This window comes from Phocoena phocoena, chromosome 3, assembly GCF_963924675.1.
Source record: "Phocoena phocoena chromosome 3, mPhoPho1.1, whole genome shotgun sequence".
Lineage (NCBI taxonomy): Eukaryota > Metazoa > Chordata > Mammalia > Artiodactyla > Phocoenidae > Phocoena > Phocoena phocoena.
In genome coordinates this window covers 118,818,710-118,834,660 of record NC_089221.1, presented here as the reverse complement: position 1 = coordinate 118,834,660, position 15,951 = coordinate 118,818,710, and the positions used below count along the sequence as shown (strand labels likewise).

The following is a 15,951-nucleotide window of genomic DNA, read 5'->3' as shown; positions in this document are numbered from 1 at the left end:
ATGGCACAGTGGTTGAGAATCTGCCTGCCAATGCCGGGGACACGGGTTCAAGCCCTGGTCTGGGAAGATTCCACATGCCACGGAGCAACTAGGCCCATGCGCCACAACTACTGAGCCTGCGCTTTAGAGCCCATGAGCCACAACTACTGAGCCTGCGTGTCTGGAGCCTGTGCCCCGCAACAAGAGAGGCCGTGACAGTGAAAGGCCCACGCACCCCGATGAAGAGTGGCCCTGGCTTGCCACAACTAGAGAAAGCCCTCGCACAGAAACGAAGACCCAACACAGCCAAAAAAAAAAAAAATTAATTAATTAATTAATTTTTAAAAAATCCTTAAAAAAAAAAGAATTCACCAAAAGAAACCAGGCTTCTCACAGGTTACAGCAATGCTTTCCCAAGAATAATATATTTTAGCATTTGATTTCTGTTCAACATTCTACAATAAGCGTAAGGTTCTCAGGAAACAGAATCTGTGCATTTTCGAGAAAATTGTCCGTGTGTGAGAATTATGGGAAATTTTAAATAAGAAGAAAGAATTAGTACAAACTTACCACGATATCAAAAATGTGCTCAAAACACAATCTGTTAACTTTGAATATTCCACAGAGTCACCATAATATCGTCAGTGTGGATAATGGGCAAAAGAAATATCTAAACTGGAAACACATATAGACTTGTATTCCTGAACTTTATAATGGGGATGAAAAATGAACAATCTCTTCAGTTTTTCCTCATGACAACATTTACACCGTGCATATTTCAGTGAGAACGTTTTAAATAGAAATAAGAAATAAACTCACGATATTTGGAATTTCATGAATGATGTGAAACCATGAAGTAACTTAGGACACTGAGAAAGTATAATGTATGCATCCCTAATAACCAGAATTATTGCACTTGAAAAGAAACTAAACGCAATTCATATATTTGTTAGGCAATTTCATGTGTAGTCAGAAGCCGCTCTATTTATAATAGTTTATTTAAAATATCATTTATATACTTTTGATTGAATTAGATTTATCCCCTCTAGAAGAATCTAGAAGATAAACTGGCATCAGACGTTCAACATAAACCTGCTGGACGGCCGATGGGAAATAAAAACAGCAATCAAAAGCAGGAAGAGCTGTACAGTTGGTAAATTAAATTAGAAAAATTATATAGAGTATTAAAAAGTACTGTATAAAATGGATATAAAATTTTATATATAACATACACAAATACATTTTTAAAATTATTATAAATAGACGTGAGGAAAAGCCTGAAGGAAGTCGACCCGGTTGTCAATGGTGTCTGCAATGTTTATAAAATTTTCTTGCTGTCTGTTTCATAAATTCCGAATAAATACTAATTACCTGTAATAAGAGATATCTTGCTCAAAGCTCAGAGGAGAATGTTTGATATGCACTCACCTGAATTAATGCACGATTATCTTTAGAAAACACGGAATCGCCCGGGAGCAAGACAGGCTCGCTTTTCTCACAGCTCTCCTGGCTGATGAGCGTGTCCGCGTAGTTGGGCTGCGGGAAGATCACGTGACTCCCCCGCGAGTCCGCTGTGAGCGAGACCTCGTGGGAATAGGTCTGCAGGAAAGCCCGCACCCCGTCCACGCCCACAAACTGAGACGTAGGCACACCCGCTAACCCGCCTCCTGAAGCCTTGAGCAGGCGCGACGTGTGCCAGCGCCTCAGCCTGAGCGCCAGCAGCACAATGACAAAGGCGAGGAAGACGCAGGAGACCGCAGCCACCGCCACCACCAGGTACAGCGTGAGGCCCGAACTGTCGGGGCTGACGGGAGACTCAAGGCTGCCTAGATCAGCCAGGACGTCGGGGATGCTGTCCGCTACTGCCACTGTGAGCGTGACCGTGGCCGAAAGAGCGGGCTGGCCGTGGTCCTGGACCGCCACCACCAGGCTCTGCTTGAGTGTGTCACTGTACAGCAGGGCCCTCGCTGTGCGCACCTCCCCCGTGTGCAGCCCCACCGCGAAGAGCCCCGGCTCGCTGGCCTTGAGGAGGCGGTAGGACAGCCAGGCGTTCTGGCCTGAGTCTCTGTCCACAGCCACCACCTTGGTCACCAGGTAGCCGGGCTCTGCGGAGCGAGGTGCCAGGTCCACGCCCGTGGAGCCATCGGTGGGTACGGCGGGGAAGAGGATCTCTGGCGAGTTGTCGTTCTGGTCCATCACGAACAGGCTCAGCGACACGTTGCTGCTGAGTGGAGGGTCCCCGCTGTCATGTGCCATCACTTGTAGCTGCAAGTCTCGGAATTGCTCGTAGTCGAAGGAGCGCAACGCATACAGGACGCCAGTGTCTGAGTTTATGGAGACGTAGGAGGACAGGGGAGCTCCCTGGAGGCTGTCCTCCGCCAGGGAGTAAGTGACCCGGGCATTCTCTCCATAGTCGGGGTCATGGGCGGTCACAGAGACGATGGGCGCTCCTCTGGGGTTGTTTTCTAGGATATATGCGGAGTAGGAGGCACGAGAGAAGGCGGGTGGATTGTCGTTGGTGTCTGCCACGTTCAGGGTGATGTGAGTTTCCGTGGACAGGGGCGGACTTCCTCGGTCAGTGGCAGTCACCGTGATGTTGTAGCTAGGAACCAGTTCTCGGTCTAGGAGTGTGTCTGTTACTAAACTATAATAATTTCCATAAGCCTTTTCTAATTTAAAGGGCAGATTCCCTTGGATGAAACAAATCACTTGTCCATTTTCCCCAGAGTCTTGATCGTTTACATTTAGAAGGGCAATTAACGTCCCTCTGGGAGAGTTTTCCAGAATGGAGCTGGAGAGAGAGGTGACTACTACTTCAGGGGCGTTATCATTCACGTCCAAAACTGTGATGAGGACTTTGGCTCGTGCAGAATATCCTGCGTTATCCATTGCTTGCACTTCCATCTCGTAGAATCCTGATTCCTCGTGGTTCAACTCCCCTATTGTTGAAATTGTTCCTAAATTACAATCTAGCTTGAAAAGTTGGGCCGCTTTGTTGTCCACATACCGGAAGGAATACATCACTTCCGCGTTGGCTCCTTCGTCAGGGTCGGTGGCGTTTACCAGAAGCAGCTCAGTGCCCACGGCCACATTCTCCGGAACGCTCACACGGTACTCGGACTGAGCAAACGCTGGTGCGTTGTCGTTCACATCAACGACCATCACACGGATGCGCGCGGTGCCAGTGCGGACTGGATAGCCCGCGTCGGAAGCCGTGAGAACCAGGTGGTGAACGGCCTTTTCCTCGCGGTCCAGGGCGCGCTCCAGCACCAATTCCGGATATTTATTACCATCCGCTCCGCTTTGCACGTCCAGGGAGAAGTGAGTATTACTACTGAGCTCATAGCTCTGGAGTGAATTCTTCCCTATATCCGGATCCCAAGCGTGGGGAAGGGGGAACCGCATCCCAGTGGCTGCATTTTCACTCATTTTTATTTCTAATTCACCTTCCTGGAAATACGGGGCATTATCATTAATGTCCCTCACTTCTACCACTACCCCGTATATTTTCACTTTATCCTCCATCAGAATCTCCAGATTTAGTTGACACTTGATGGCCCCCATACAGAGCTCCTCCCGGTCTATCCTGCCGGCAGTGACCAAGCTGCCGCTTCGTGGATTCAGAGCAAAAAGTTGTGTCCTACCTCTGGAGACGATGCGGACTCCGCGCTCCTCCAGTTCCCAGGGCTCCAACCCCAGATCCTTGGCGATGTTCCCCACCCTAGAGCCTTTCTCCAGCTCCTCAGAAACCGAATAGTGGATTTGGGTGCATCCAGTTTCCCACTGAACCCCCAGGAGAACTCCCAGCAGGACCAGCTTTTTGCAGTCCTGGTGCAGTCGCGGTGGAATCATTGTCACTTTCCTTGAGGATTATTTCCAGTTCTTCCCTTGATCACCGAAGTCCGGATCAGCTCATCCGTCCTTAAAATCCGACAGCTGGGGGACCCGAGCTCTTCCAATCAGTTTCCTCACAGTCCCGGAGATGGCTAGTTTCTATCCGTGCTTTGTGCTTCAACGCGAGTGCCCAGCTAGCAGGACCTCTCTCTGCTTTTCTCTCCCTGATTGGTGAACAGCGGCGCTCAGAGTCCTAACCAATTACTGCACAATCTTGATCTCCGGGAAAGGATTTTGGTTTTCAGACCTTAAATAGCTCCACCTACTGTTCTCCAAATAGGGATGGAAGTGGAGCCAACCAAAACTACAGTATTCATTTTACTTGGAATTTCAGTGAGCTTCTTTTTATTTCCCTGGAGTTTTCATACAGAGTCACTTTCTTGACATTATTTTCTGTACCTGTAAGCGTATTCTGATTTTTCCAATGAGCTTTTACATGAATCTGAAGTTTCTATACACAGTAAATTTAACTGTATATTTTAGTGCACCTGCTTTGATATCACCCCCACCACACATACACACCTACTATGGGAATCTCCTTAGGAGTTTCATGTTTTGAGAAATTATACAATAGAATAATTTAAAAATTCTCACCCAGCTAAAATCTGTGGCAGAATTTTTTGGTAGATTCTTAAATTTGCCTAAATGGAAGAACTACTTTAACATGTGGTTAACATTTTAAAATCAAATTTTCACAATAATATGGAAACCTAAAAATAAGAAACTTGATTGTACACATTACCAGAATCACACCTCGCAGGAAATCAAGTGAAGAAGACACAGTAACATTTTTAGAACAAAATGGAAGCATTCCAACTGGCATTTGCTTGAAATAAGGGTAGTACTCTACTAATATATTTCAAAAGAATATTTAGTTATCTTTGATAAAGGAGGCAGGAATATACAGTGGAGAAAGGACAGCCTCTTCAATAAGTGGTGCTGGGAAAAATGGACAGGTACATGTAGAAGTATGAGATTAGATCACTCCCTAACACCATACACAAAAATAAGCTCAAAATGTATTAAAGACCTAAATGTAAGGCCAGAAACTATCAAACTCTTAGAGGAAAACATAGGAAGAACATTCTATGACATAAATCACAGCAAGATCCTTTTTGACCCACCTCCTAGAGTAATGGAAATAAAAACAAAAATAAACAAATGGGACCTAATGAAACTTCAAAGCTTTTACACAGCAAAGGAAACCATAAACAAGACCAAAAGACAACCGTCAGAATGGGAGCAAATATTTGCAAATGAAGCAACTGACAAAGGATTAATGTCCAAAATTTATAAGCAGCTCATGCAACTCAATAACAAAAAAACAAACAACCCAATCCAAAAATGGGCAGAAGACCTAAATAGACAGTTCTCCAAAGAAGATATACAGACTGGGGCTTCCCTGGTGGCGCAGTGGTTGAGAGTCCGCCTGCTGATGCAGGGGACATGGGTTCGTGCCCTGGTCCGGGAAGATCCCACGTGCCGCGGAGTGGCTGGGCCCGTGAGCCATGGCCACTGAGCCTGTGGGTCCGGAGCCTGTGCTCCGCAACGGGAGAGGCCACAGCAGTGAGAGGCCCGCGTACCACAAAAAAAAAAAAAAAAAGATATACAGACTGCCAACAAACACATGAAAGAATGCTCAACATCATTAATCATTAGAGAAATGCAAATCAAAACTACAATGAGATATCATCTCACACCAGTCAGAATGGCCATCATCAAAAAATCTAGAAACAATAAATGCTGGAGAGGGTGTGGAGAAAAGGGAACACTCTTGCACTGTTGGTGAGAATGTAAATTGATACAGCCACTGTGGAGAACAGTATGGAGGTGCCTTAAAAAACTACAAATAGAACTACCGTATGACCCAGCAATCCCACTACTGGGCATATACCCTGAGAAAACCGTAATTCAAAAAGAGTCATGTACCAAAATGTTCATTGCAGCTCTATTTACAATAGCCTGGAGATGGAAACAACCTAAGTGTCCATCATCAGATGAATGGATAAAGAAAATGTGGCACATATATACAATGGAATATTACTCAGCCATAAAAAGAAACGAAATTGAGCTATTTGTAATGAGGTGGATAGACCTAGAGTCTGTCATACAGAGTGAAGTAAGTCAGAAAGAGAAAGACAAATACCATATGCTAACACATATATATGGAATTTAAGAAAAAAATGTCATGAAGAACCTAGGGGTAAGACAGGAATAAAGACACAGACCTACTAGAGAATGGACTTGAGGATATGGGGAGGGGGAAGGGTAAGCTGTGACAAAGCGAGAGAGAGGCATGGACATATATACACTACCAAACATAAGGTAGATAGCTAGTGGGAAGCAGCCCCATAGCATAGGGAGATCAGCTCGGTGCTTTGTGACCGCCTGGAGGGGTGGGATAGGAAGGGTGGGAGGGAGGGAGATGCAAGAGGGAAGAGATATGGGAACATATGTATATGTATAACTGATTTACTTTGTTACAAAGCATAAACTAACACACCATTGTAAAGCAATTATACTCCAATAAAGATGTAAAAAAATAAAAATTAAAAAAGAATAAAAAAAAGAATATTTAGGATCAATACCCTGTAATAAGCCATGATGGAAAAGAATATGAAAAAGAATATATATATATATATATATATATATATAGTATATGAATGACTTTGCTATACACCAGAAACTAACACAACATTGTAGCTCAGCTATACTTCAATTTAAAAAAAAAAGAGAGAGAGATTGTTTAGGAAAATTAGAACCCAAAGAATATTATAAGCTTACCTTTTTCTGGGAAACAAACCTAATTCCAGTTACTGAGATTCACTGGTAATACATTGGAAGCCCATCAGAATACAGGGAAAAAATCCTCACTGTTGTGCTTTCATGTGTGTAAATATTTAGATTCTGAGGATAAACATGTTTGGCAGGTATACCATAAAATAATATCTTTAACACTGGGATGAAATCTACAGGTAGCTCTGAGAAAAGGTAGGGCACAAAACTGATCTATTCAATGGCACTCAAAGAATCCCTAGCAAATTGTACCTAAAGAAAAGCCTTAAGAAAAGCCTTATATGCCAAGATATTGATGTTCTGAATAAGAGAAACGCCCACAGGAAAAAAATATTATGCTTCCATTAAAATATTTGAATGGCAGCGGCATCATAATACCCACTTCTCACAGTAAGAGAGATTTTGTTTGTGGATAAAGAATAACTCATGAAATTGTCAAAATATTTAAAATACTTGAGGGTTAATAATGGAGTTACTAAAAAAATAAATAAATAAATAATGGAGTTACTGACCCACTGAGAAAGGGACAGAAAAGACAGAGAGGGCAAACAAAACTGAAGTGATAGTAGATATAATCTGTTTAAGATTTTCTTTCCTAAATATTGGTTTAAAAAATAAACCAAACCCATATGCAGATGAAAGGCATTCATTGAAACTCACGTAAATGGAAGCAACAGAGCTAGAGTTTAACTTGTTATCCTCCTCAGTGACACTTACTACTAAAAGAGCTTCATTAGAAAGATCTTGCGGGGGCACCATTTCTGGGGTCATGGTGAGAAAACTGAACCTTGTTTTCTGAGAATCGGCAACGTAACAGATTGTAGGAATAAGGCAAGGTTCCCTTGTTGTAGTTCGGAGAAACCCCTGGACCAGTCTTAGAACAGAGATCAGGCTGAAAGCAGCACCAGGTGGCCAGGCTAGAGGAGCATCGCAGGCGCAGAGCAATGGCCAGAATCACCACGAGGAGGAAGAGCCCCGAGATCAAGGCCAAGGTCACCACCAAGTAAAACTGCAGCTCAGCCTGTGGGTCGGTGGGCTCAGAGTGGTCACTGAGGTCCGGCAGCGCCTCCTGCAGGCTGTCCGCGAAAACCAGGAGCAGCGTGGCGGTGGCCGAGAGGGGCGGCTGTCCCCCGTCGCGCACAGGCGGGCCGCGTCCCTGTCGCCCAGGGCCCGCGCAGTGCGCACCTCGCCCGTGTGCAGCCCCACGCTGAAGAGTCCGGGCTCGCTGGCCTGCAGCACGTGGTAGGACAGCCAGGCGTTGTGTCCAGAGTCGGCGTCCACCGCCACCACCTTGGTGACCAGGTAGCCGGGCTGCGCAGCGCGCGGCACCGTGTCGAAGAGCGCCGAGCCGTCGGGCCCCAGCGCCGGGTACAGCACCCTGGGCGCGTTGTCGTTGCGGTCGCCCACCAGCACGCGCAGGCTCACGTTCGCGCTGAGCGCGGGCGAGCCGTGGTCGCGGGCCTGCAGCGTCAGCTCGAAGGCGCGCAGCTGCTCGTGGTCGAAGGCGCGCTGCGCGAACACCACGCCGCTCTGTGCGCTCACGGACACGTAGGACGACAGCGCGCGCGGCTCCAGGTCGCTGGCCACGATGGAGTAGGAGACGTGGCCGTTGGGCCCCAGGTCGGGGTCGGAGGCGCTGACTTGCGCTATGGAGGCTCCAGGCAGGTTGTTCTCGGCCACGTGGATCACGTAGGAGGCCTGGTGGAAAACCGGAGTGCTGTCATTAACGTCGCTGATGTGTAGAGTGACACTTGCGCTGGAGGAGAGTAGCTGCTTGCCCCTCTGGGTGTCTGCGATGGTGACTGTGTACTCTAGGGTCTGCTCCCGGTCCAGGGCCCCATCTGCCACAAGCTTGTAGTAATTATTGGCGGAAGATTCAATTCTAAAAGGAGCTCTCTCTTTTATGAGACATGTGACCTCCCCGTTTTCTCCCGAATCTTTGTCATGTGTTTCGGACAAAGCAATCACAGTTCCTGGTTCTGCAACCTTGGTTATGGAACTAGACACCGAAGGGAAAACCACCTCTGGGCCACTGTCGTTCTCATCTAAAATTTTCAGTATAATTTTACACTCGGTGGCTATGCTTCCACCGTCCTGGCCTCTATGCTTATAGTATAACTGCTACTGCTTTCAAAGTCTATAGGGCCTTTGGATTTAATTTCTCCTCTTTGATGATCTAGCACAAACATATTTGCAATATCTCATAGTGTTTTGAAGGAGTAGGTGATCTCTGCACTGATGCCTTCATCCTGGTCAGTGGCCTTCACCTTTAGCACCAAGGTGCCCGGGGGCGAGTTCTCACGCAGGCTAACTTTGTACACATCCTGACTGAACACTGGGGGGTTATCGTTGGCATCAGTGACCTTGATCCTGATTTGAGTTTGCCAGTTCAGACCGGATCACCCCCGTCCACTGCTGTCAGGACCAGGAGGTGAGAGCTCTGTTGTCCCTGGTTCAAGGGCTTCTCCAACACTAATTCTGGGGAATTCTTACCTTCAGTCTTACCCTCAACCATCAGAGAGAAATGCTCCCTATAGGTGAGTTGGTGCCTCTGCAGAGAGTTAAGCCCTATATCTGCATCTATAGTTGATTCCAGGCCAAACCGAGTTCCTGGAATTGCAAGTTCATTGATTTGTAAAACAATGCTATTTTGGGGAAAATGAGGTGGATTGTCATTTATATCTTCTATCATCACATTTACGTGAGAAACTTTTAGAGGATTCTCTGCTACAATTTCTAAAGGCACGACACACAGAGGGTTTTGGGGGCAGGGTGACTCCCAATCTATTCTGTCACTCACAAGTACTTTCCCATTCTCCATGTTTACAGTAAAGTATTGTTTCTCTGCACTAACTCTGAGGTTGCGGGTCAATAAATCCCATACAGGCAGCCCCAGGTCCTCAGCGAGATTCCACACCACAAAGCCTCTGTCCATTTCTTCTGGAATAGAATAGCGGATCTGTTCGGAGAGTGCCCCGCATAACAAAGGCATCAAGAAAGGGAAGATTACTTTGCCCCCGCTGGGTACCGCTCCTCCGCTTCCCCTTATTTCCCATCCTTCTGTGCAGGATGCTGCAGGCTCCAACGTTAAGAAAAGATGATTTATAAATTTCGTTTAAAATACCTACATCGACTACATAGAAAACTCGATGCTCCCAGTTTGAACACATCCCAATCTGTATTCTGGAATCAGGTTTGCCAAGTAGAGAGCCTGAGTCCAGGCTACTCTCCTTTCCGACTTGCTTCTGTGACTAGACAAGAAATCACTGGGGTAGATACTGGACGCTAGCTCTTGCAGCGCATTGGCCAACAGCGGCCCTCGGAGTCTATTTAGAAAACTGCAGTCAGAAGCCTTGTAAATAATGGGATTTGATATTCCAACAGATATGTTGAACTGATGTACATAGGGAGTGAGGCAGTTTAGGAGTTTTGGATAGGTCTGTTTTCCAGTGTTTACTACCAAAGAGGGTTCCATAGAGACGGGATCCTATAGAAGAGCCATTAACCTAGTAATGAGAAAAGTTTGTCATTTTCTCATTAGAGGCAAGGCACATATTGGAAGAACAAGGCAAAGTCTCCTCTCCAGATTTAGAACAAAGACCACGTGGAAAAAGAGCCCCACCATGTGGTATGAGGAAATTTTGATAGCCACGAAATGACACCCAGTATTATCTTCAATCTGATATGTGTATGATTTTCCTCCTCCTTTCATCAGAGGAAACTGGAGGAGAGATCAAAGCTGTATAGGTTTTACTCAGGATAAGGATAGCCAATACCATAAATTCTTCTTGTTCCTTATAAAAGAGATTTATGAAAAGGATTATGAAGTATTTTACACTTTCATCATAAAGAGAATATAAAAGCATACCCTAGTAGGTTACTATAGGAATTTAATGACATGAAATGGGAGGGTTTTATTTTTATCCTTTTATTTAACTGTACCATACATTGCCTCTCAACAGAACTTTATCACTACCGCTAATCAAAACAACCTTCTTAATCTCAAGTGTCAAAACCAACATTTCCTTTTTATTCTCTAAGAGCTTGGTTGCCAACTCCTAACAAGTTCAGACTATGTTAAAAAAAAATATGAAACAACCTCCCTCTTCCAGCAAACACCTCATATTCTTTTTATTCATCTAATTTCAGTTCAAGTAAAAGGCCTTAAATCTTTTTTCTCAGTTTGGAATCCCATAAGCATAAATTCTATCCCTAGATGCTCAAAACACTAACATTTTTCTTGATTTCAAGACAAATTTAGGCATCTGTTGCAGGACTTCCCTTTCCTACAGTTGAAATTCTTTTTGTCCAAACATTAGATACTCAATTTTTAGTTAACTATAGTAAGGTCAATTCTGAAATGAGAAGGGATATCTTGAAAGGGAACACGAACATGCAAGTAATTTGCACCAAATATCTAGAAGTGGTGTGAGAGTGCTGAGCTGAACTGACTGTGGAGATGATTCCTGAGATCAATACCCCAGATAAGTTTCCTTCCCCCCCTTGACTTTCCTAAACATTGCTGCAGATAACACATTATTAGGTAACTATCAGGGCTTCAATAACAAATTGGTTCTGAATATAAGAATCGAGTATACTTATACTTAAAAAATGAGTTTACATGAAACTAACACAACATTGTAAATCAACTATACTTCAATTTTTAAAAGGAGTTTACACACAGATTTAGAGAATAGACTTGTGGTCGCAAAGGGGAAGAAGGGGTGGAGGAGGGAAGGATTGGTATTTTGGGATTAGCAGATGCAAACTATTATATGGATGGATAGATAAACAACAAGGCCCTACTGTATAGCACAGGGAACTATATTCAACATCCTGTGATAAACCATAACAGAAAAAAATACAACATGGTAAATCGACTACAATAAAATTTTTAAAAATGAGTTTACAAAGGAAATGAAAAAAGGGAATCCAAGACTCCTAAGCATAGTGACAACAAACAAAGATATCCAGAGGAATACCAGCTCAGTCAGTCTCATGGATTCTAAGTATCCACTCCACCTCTTATATTCACAAACTGTTCCATACAAATAAATCTGAAAAATGGAAGCATGTCCAGCAGATTTGAAAATAACTTTTTGAGAAGGACTGGATCAAAATTAAAAGCTATTTCTGTAGGAGAATTTACTACATTAAAAAAAAAAAACCTGCAACAGGAGAGGCTACAGCAGTGAGAGGCCCGTGTTCCTCAAAAAACAAAAAAAAAACCTTCAACAATACACAGACACTAAAGTACAAGTAAAAGAATAAAAGGAAAGAACACCAGTTCTACAATTCAACTATTTCTTCAGAACAATCTAATGACTTCACTGTAGAAGTAGAAAAGATGTCTAGAACTTAAGACGAAAAAGTGTGCTCTATATTTCCACTCCCAAGAGACCCTCATATCTAAAAGGCAGTCAGTAGGTCTTGTTTTGGTGGGGTAAATAAATGAGACAAAATTGAAATAATCAACAGGATCTAAATGTATTACCAGCCACCAAAAATCAAAACAGAATTGTTTTGTGCTCAGAGAGAAGCGTATGTGTGTAAAAGTGTATATGTGTGAATGTGTGTGTATATGTATTATAGAAAAAGAGCTAGAGTAAGTAGGCTATTGAATCAACAGGCTCAAATATGAACATTAGAAGTAAAACAAATAATGGTAGAATATAATTATAGATCAGTGGAGGCAATATGAAGTCGAATTGATGTTTATGAATCATTAATTTGAATCATAACCAGTTTACATTGATAGTCAGACACTGGTGATAGAAAAATATTACTAAAATTCAACTTACAACAAAGCAAGCCATGATAACTGAACTGGACCTTTGAATTAAAACAAAGAAACAAAAGAAGCTGACAAAACCAAAAAAAAAGCCTTTCACAAAACCTTTCTGAAAATTGATGAAAGGTAAATTACAGAAACTCACGTTTCGCTTTAAATATATAAGAACACATGCCCCACCCCAAACAGTTTTTATAACGGGCTCGGAAAAAAGTAACTTAAAAGACCTGTGCAGAGATATCAACAATTGGGAGGCAGGAAATAAATCTCACCTGATTACTGGTAGGATCACATTTGCCTAAACCGGTAGCTGAATCTTCAGCTATCAAAAGAGGCTCGCTTTTCTCACAGCTCTCCTGGCTGAGGAGCGTGTCCGCGTAGTTGGGCTGCGGGAAGATCACGTGACTCCCCCTCGAGTCAGCGGTGAGCCAGGCCTCGTGGGAATAGGCCTGCAGGAAAGCCCGCACCCCGTCCACGCCCACAAACTGAGAGGCGGGCACACCCGCTAACCCGCCTTCTGAAGCCTGGAGCAGGCGCGACGTGTGCCAGCGCCTCAGCCTGAGCGCCAGCAGCACAATGACAAAGGCGAGGAAGACACAGGAGACCGCGGCCACCGCCACCACCAGGTAGAGAGTGAGGCCTGAGTCATCAGGGCTGGCGGGAGACTCAAGGCTGCCTAGTTCAGCGAGGACGTCGGGGATGCTGTCAGCCATGGCCACGGTGAGCGAAACGGTGGCAGAGAGAGGGGGCTGGCCATGGTCCTGGACCGCCACCACCAGGCTCTGCTTGAGTGCGTCTCTGTCCAGCAGGGCCCTCGCTGTGCGCACCTCGCCCGTGTGCAGCCCCACCGTGAAGAGACCTGGATCGCTGGCCTTGAGCAGGCGGTAGGACAGCCAGGCGTTCTGGCCTGAGTCTCTGTCCACAGCCACCACCTTGGTCACCAGGTAGCCGGGCTCTGCGGAGCGGGGTGCCAGCTCCACGCCCATGGAGCCATCTGTGGGGACAGCAGGGTACAGGATCTCGGGTGCATTGTCGTTCTGGTCCAGCACGAATATGCTCAGTGACACGTTGCTGCTGAGCGGCGGGTCCCCGCTGTCATGTGCTGTCACCCACAACTGCAGTTCATGGAATTGCTCATAGTCGAAAGAGCGCAGCGCATACAGAATGCCGGTGTCTGAGTTTATGGAGATGTAGGAGGATAGAGGTGCTCCCTGGAGGGTATCCTCTGCCAGAGAATAAGTGACCCGGGCATTCTCTTTGCTGTCCCTGTCGAGTGCAGTCACCGAGAAGAAGGAGGCCCCTCTAGGATTGTTTTCAGGAATGTAGGCAGAGTAAGAGGAGTGAGCAAAAGTGGGCGGGTTATCGTTGTCATCTGCTACATTCAGTGAAATATGAGTTTCTGTAGACAAGGGTGGACTTCCCCGATCTGTGGCTGTCAATGTTATATTATAGCTCTGTACCTGCTCCCTGTCCAGTGCTCTGTTTGTTACCAACTTGTAATAATTTCCGTAAGTCTTTTCTAATTTAAAAGGCATATTGTTAGGAATGAAACAGGAGACTTGACCATTTTCTCCGGAGTCTTGATCTTGCACATTTAGAAGAGCAATCACAGTACCTGGAGGAGAGTTTTCCAACACTGAATTCGTAGAAGATGTGATAGTTATTTCTGGAGCATTATCATTCACATCCACAACTGTGACCAACATCTTAGCAGTGGTGGAGAGACCTCCACCATCTTGGCCTTGAATTTCCATCTCATAGAATCTGTATTTCTCAAAATCCAGAGAACCTTGTATTAAGACTTCTCCAGATTGAGAATCCAACTGGAATATCTCAGAAGCTTTGCTTTCCATATTCAGGAATGAATATACCACTTCCCCATTGATTCCCTCATCTGGATCAGTTGCGTTTACCATAAGCACCCGAGTTCCGGAGCTGAGGTTCTCAGGAACACTCACTCCATATACAGACTGTGTAAACTTTGGGATATGGTCATTTACATCGAGAACCACCACGCGGATGGAAACAGTGCCCTGGCGGATGGGATCTCCTCCATCTAAGGCTGTGAGGAGGAGGTGGTGAGCAGCCTCTTTTTCCCGGTCTAGGCTCCCCTCCAGCACTAGCTCAGGATTCTTGGCCCCATCCGTTGTGCCTCGCACTTGCAAAGAAAAGTAATTATTAGGGTTGAGCTGGTAGCGCTGGAGGGAGTTCATTCCCACATCTGGATCCCTAGCATTAGGAAGAGGAAATCGCGATCCCGGAGTTGCATGCTCACTGACTTTTATCTCTACTTCCTCCTCCCGGAAGCTGGGGGCGTTATCATTAATATCCATTATTTCCACCTCCACTCCGTAAATCTTAAGGGTATCTTCCACAAGTATCTCCAGGTTTAAAAAACAGGAGGAAACCGCCTCACAGAGCTCCTCCCGGTCTATCCTATCAGCAGTGATCAAGCTGCCACTTCGCGGATTCAGAGCGAAAAGCTGAGTCTTTCCTCTGGAGACGATGCGGACTCCGCGCTCCGCCAGCTCCCTGGGCTCCAGCCCCAGGTCCTTGGAAATATTGCCCACGAAGAAGCCTTTGTCTGTCTCTTCCAGCACCGAGTATCGGATCTGCCCAGCCCCAGACTCCCGCAGCGTCCCCAGGAAAATATACAGTAGGACCAGCCCGCTGCGGTCCAGGAGCAGTTGCCGATTCGCCATGGCAGTGGCTGAGCCTATATTCCGCGGTTTCTTGAGCTGTTTGGTTCTAAGATGCAGCTTATGCATCTACACAGTCACTCGCCAAGTACATCCAAAATATATTAGAGAGCGAAGAGAAGTACTTTTAAGTTTCCAGCATCACGATCTGTGAGTATCCACTTCACTCTGCTTTGTGTTGTGGAGGTAGGGGAGGGAGGGACTCTAGCTCGCAGCTTCCCGTTTCCCTAATTGGTGAACAGCGGCGCCTAGAGCCCAATCTTATTATTGCAACGAGAAAGAAAAGCTCAACTAATGTTGCTTGTCCTGACGTTATCACACTTACCTCTTTGAGAATCACAAGTATTTGTAAAGCTTAAAATTGCAGACAATAAAGTATTATGTAATGGGATGTTAAAGGTTTACCAAGAGCACTTATGAAAAGAGTGATTATTTAAAAGGCTTGCTAATTAAAAAAATTCAAATACTACTGGAACTGAAAACTTGCAGGTTAGATTTGGTTCCTCCTGATTTTTACTGACCGAAGGGAACAGCATTTGTGGTTGTGTAACTAGCACGGTTCCAACAAAATCAACAGTTAGGATTATGACTATAATTCTTACCAATGTTTATTGAGTAAAATAAAGATAAAATGTTTGAGAAAATTTGGATGGCATTAGGGTTGTCATTTAAAATACCACAATACAAATATATAACTGTATTCCATATCCTTAATTAAAAGGTGTTCTATTTCATGAAAAACTGACCTGAGAGTGCTCTATATATTTTACCTTAAAATGCACGTGAGTGGTA

At 45.0% G+C, this 15,951-nt stretch overlaps 3 protein-coding genes across 3 annotated transcripts; all 3 read right to left on the bottom strand.

Annotated features, from left to right (window-relative positions):
* Positions 1-1,371: 1,371 nt before the first annotated feature.
* LOC136120281 (protocadherin gamma-A12-like) lies at positions 1,372-3,831 on the bottom strand. Its single transcript, XM_065873721.1, has one exon. It carries the CDS (start codon positions 3,829-3,831, stop codon positions 1,372-1,374), a length of 2,460 nt encoding a protein of 819 aa, XP_065729793.1.
* A 3,011-nt stretch (positions 3,832-6,842) lies between these two features.
* Positions 6,843-10,618, bottom strand: LOC136120280 (protocadherin gamma-B2-like). Its single transcript, XM_065873720.1, is given in 7 exon segments — positions 6,843-6,854; positions 7,330-7,486; positions 7,488-7,812; positions 7,815-8,765; positions 8,768-9,064; positions 9,067-9,741; positions 10,612-10,618. Coding segments are annotated over 7 exon segments (2,424 nt in total).
* A 2,082-nt stretch (positions 10,619-12,700) lies between these two features.
* Positions 12,701-15,162, bottom strand: LOC136120514 (protocadherin gamma-A11-like). The gene is given in 2 exon segments (XM_065873942.1): positions 12,701-12,720; positions 12,723-15,162. Coding segments are annotated over 2 exon segments (2,460 nt in total).
* Positions 15,163-15,951: the final 789 nt, after the last annotated feature.

Coding starts and splice junctions, on each gene's coding strand:
- LOC136120281 (XM_065873721.1), bottom strand. CDS start 3,831: ATGATTCCACCGCGACTGCACCAGGACTGCAAAAAGCTGGTCCTGCTG.